The sequence below is a fragment of the Zingiber officinale genome, chromosome 9A (assembly GCF_018446385.1).
Source record: "Zingiber officinale cultivar Zhangliang chromosome 9A, Zo_v1.1, whole genome shotgun sequence".
In the NCBI taxonomy this organism is placed as follows: Eukaryota; Viridiplantae; Streptophyta; class Magnoliopsida; order Zingiberales; family Zingiberaceae; genus Zingiber; species Zingiber officinale.
This window is the reverse complement of record NC_056002.1, coordinates 38758895-38762675: the sequence shown is the minus strand read 5'-3', so window position 1 is coordinate 38762675 and position 3781 is coordinate 38758895. Positions and strand designations below refer to the sequence as shown.

At 40.4% G+C, this 3781-nt stretch overlaps 1 protein-coding gene across 1 annotated transcript; it reads left to right on the top strand.

Moving 5' to 3' along the window:
- Window positions 1-1589: 1589 nt before the first annotated feature.
- Window positions 1590-2925, top strand: LOC122020502. The gene is made up of 3 exons (XM_042578458.1): window positions 1590-1772; window positions 1867-2323; window positions 2591-2925. Exons 1-3 carry the CDS (start codon window positions 1638-1640, stop codon window positions 2704-2706), a joined length of 708 nt encoding a protein of 235 aa, XP_042434392.1. The 5' UTR covers window positions 1590-1637; the 3' UTR covers window positions 2707-2925.
- The last annotated feature ends 856 nt before the right edge of the window (window positions 2926-3781 follow it).

The window sequence follows — 3781 nt, the reverse complement described above, 5'->3', positions numbered from 1 at the left end:
CCTAGAGACCTCAAATTGCAACCATTTCAAATCCTGTAAATTTCTAAAACTGTAAAGAGTCTAAATATGCTCTACATTACTATTTTCGACATTCCTAGTGATGGTTCAAAGGTTTTGAAAAAAATAAATTCTCATTTTTCATCTTCTTTTTTTTTTTATTTTTTTCAGCCTTGTTATTGGAGATCAGACCCATGTTGGGCCTAAAATCTCCCATATCAAGCCCAACAGAAAGAAAAAAAAATTATTTTTTTCAAACCTCCGGACCACCCTTAGGAAAGCCGAAAATAACAATAAATAGTATATTTGGATTCCTTACAATTTTAAAATTCATAGAACCTGAAATGCTTGCAATTTAAGTCTGTAGGTCAATCAGTCTACTAATCAACCTAGAGACCTTAAATTACAATAATTTCAAGTCTTGTCGATTTTTAAAATTGCAAGAAGTCTATTTATGTTTTCCATTGTTATTTTAGGCTTTACTAGGGGTGGTTTAGAGGTTTTGGAAAAAAAAATCTTTTTTCTCATGCCTCTTATAGTACTCACATTGGGTCTAATATCTCCTCATATCAAGGCTAGCCACAAAATGAAAAAAGGAAAAAAAAAAAGCAGAGATTTAGTTTTTCCAAAACTTCTAGTCCACTAGGAAAATCAAAAATAATAATAAAAGTATATTTGAACTCCTTATAATTTTAGAAATTCATAGGACCTGAAATGATTGTAATCTGATATCTCTAGCTCGATCAGTGTGTTTTGACCGAAACCTACTAATCGTTCTAGAGACTTCAGATTACAACATTCCAAGTCTTGTGAATTTCTAAAATTGTAAGGAATCTAAATATGCTCTTCATTACTATATTTAGCATTCTTAGTAATGGTTCAAAGGTTTTGAAATTTTTTTTAAAATTTTTTTTAGGCTTAATATGGAGAGATATCAGACCCAACAAAAAGAAACAAAGAAGAATTTTTTTTTATTTTTTTTCAAAACCTCTGGACTACCCTAAGAAAGTTAAAATAAAGTTAAAAATAATAATAGATAGTATATTTGGACTCCTTATAAATTTAAATATTTATAGGACCTAAAATAATTATAATATGAGGTCGCTTTAGATTACAATTATTTTAGATTTTATGAATTTATAAAATCATAAAGGGCGTAAATATGTTCTCTATTATTTTTTTTTGACTTCCCTAATGAACAGTCGTCCAGATGTTTTAAAAAAATTAATTAATTGAATAAAATTTAATGGAAGAAAAGAAGAAAGAGATTTGTAAAAGTGGAGAGAGTGAGATTGCATGCAAATATAATGGAGGGATAAAATGAAAATATTAGATATATTAGTACATCATTTCGTAATGATCAAAATACGATACACTTGGTCAATTTAAGAAATTAGGTGCTCCTGTTTTGATAATTGAAAAAGGGTAAAAATGTAAGTTTGAAATGTACAGGTTGTTTTTAAACAGGTACATTGAAAACTAGGGGCAAATTGAAAATTATTATTATTATTTAAAAAAAAAAACTGAATAAAGTTGTGACCGCGAGACGCCATTAAAACCCACATCTGTACCTTTGCTTCTCTCTCATACATCTTCTTCTTCCTTCGAGAAATTTCAGATCGAATCAAAATTTGAATGAGATGGAGATTGTGGTCAGTTCCATTGCCACGAAGAGGCATCTAGTCACGCTCGATCTCCTCGGCCCCGATCTCTCATCCGGAGGCCTCGATCCACGGCTCCGGATCTCTTCCGACGGCGACTATCTGCCTCCCCTGGTGCGTTCTGCGCAGTCGATCTGTTCTTCTTGTTGTTGTTTTTATTTTCTCGTTTTGGGTAGTGGATTGATCGGTGGCGTCGATCGTATCGCAGGACCTCAACCAGGTCCCCGACGACGTGGGTCCGCGGCGGGAGGTGGAGGCGGGGGAGGGGGAGGAGGCGCTCCAGGGGGGGCAGAGCGTGTGCACCATCGAGAAGGTGAAGCAGGCGCTGGAGCGGGAGACGGAGCGGCGGAAGGGAGCGGCGTCGGACGGCGGAGAGGGATCTCTTTCGACTTCTGCTTCTCCCTCCTCCTCCTCCTCCTCGTCGGTCACCACGGTCTCGGCCAAGCGGTTCCCTGACCGGGGCGACGAGGGGTCGCCGCCGGACCGCGGAGACTCCGCGGCTGCCGCCGCAGACAGAGGCGGGAGCCTCGTGGTGGCCGGGTGCTCCGGATGCCTCTCCTACGTGCTGATCCCAAAGGGGAACCCGCGGTGCCCCCGATGCGACGCGCGCGTCACTCCGCCGCTGACGGTGGCCCCGCCGCCGGCGCCGCTCCAGAAGAAACCACGTATCGACCTCAATTCGTCGCTTACCACCCTCTAGCTTTCACTTATTACATGCCTGACTCTAATTTCCTCGATCCGTTCCGTAAGAACAAAAAAAAAAACAAGCAGAGCAACCTTTTTAACTCACTTCCTATCTTTGCTGTTCCAACGATTTCATCTGATTAAAGCTTGTCAAACTTCTTCTTAAAAAAAATAAAAACTGTTCTTCATTAAAACATTCTTCATTTTTTTATGCATCATTCTTTGACTGATACTTGAAGAATCTACAGGTCATGCGATTCCCATCATGAAGGTAAATAAACAAGGTCCATTACATTGTTCCTCTAGCCCAGGCGTCCAGGTCTCTGGAGGATTGAGCTGTCTTAATCAAAACATCACAACTTAAAATCAATTAAACGCACGGAGCATGTGGACTGGTACATTGATTCTGGTGGACAGGAAGCATCAGCTAATCAAGTGTCTGTTTGTGGTCAAATCGCATTAATTGTCTAGTGTTTTTTTTCTCGTTTTCTTGTTTTAGATTGCCTTCATTGATTGGATTTGGTCTTGTTGGCTGGCAGCTCTTTTTTCATGCTTTATGGGCATTAAAATCGGCAGCAGACTTCCTTCTGAGAAAAGAGGCTCTTTTAAATGAGCTGACACAGATGTGTCCTGGTGCCACATCCAGATAATATTTTTTTAAACGGTTTTGGAGAATCATGTATAGTTTTTTTTAGGAAGTTTAAGTTTGGATTTTTTTGCTTTTTTTTTAAAAAAAATTTTAATGATTTTTTTTTCGTTCTTTAGGATTTTAAACAATTTCATGATTTTTGTGATTTTTATAATATAAAAAAATATTTGAGAATGAATTTGGGGCTTCGCTTTTAAAATGATAGTTCCTATGAATTTTAATGATTTTTAAAATTGTATGTGATATGGATATAGAGCATGGGGGCATAGGAGGAATTGGGAAGAAAGGGAGTTTTCTAGCTTCTTCGTGGGTTTCTCGCCGTTGCCAACAGAGAAGAAAGGTTTTTCTCCTTCTCTCCAGTCGCCATCTTCGCGAAGACGTCGAACATCACCTCTCCTCTATCTCTCTCCCTAAGTCTTTCTACTTTTCTCATGCCGTCGACACGTGAAGAGGAGAGGACACCGTCATTGTCGTCGCCGGCGAGCCACCACGCTTTGCCTTCACTCTCTCCCTCCCCTCTCGACTGTAAGAACTCCGGCCGCCACCACAAACCAAAAAAGATGCTTCATCTCCCTCTCTCGCAACCATCCTCGAACGATGACCGTCGACGACAACCACTTCCGAGTCGTCTCCCTCTTTCCTCGTGACAACGACGTCAGATTCACGCCTCCACTGGCAAACATGCACGGTCGTCTCTCCTTTTTCACGTAAACGCCCACGCGCTACAGCGGCCTTCGTCGGCAGCCTCCACGCGTCACATCTCCCCTTCACCGACAGCCTCCATGCGTTG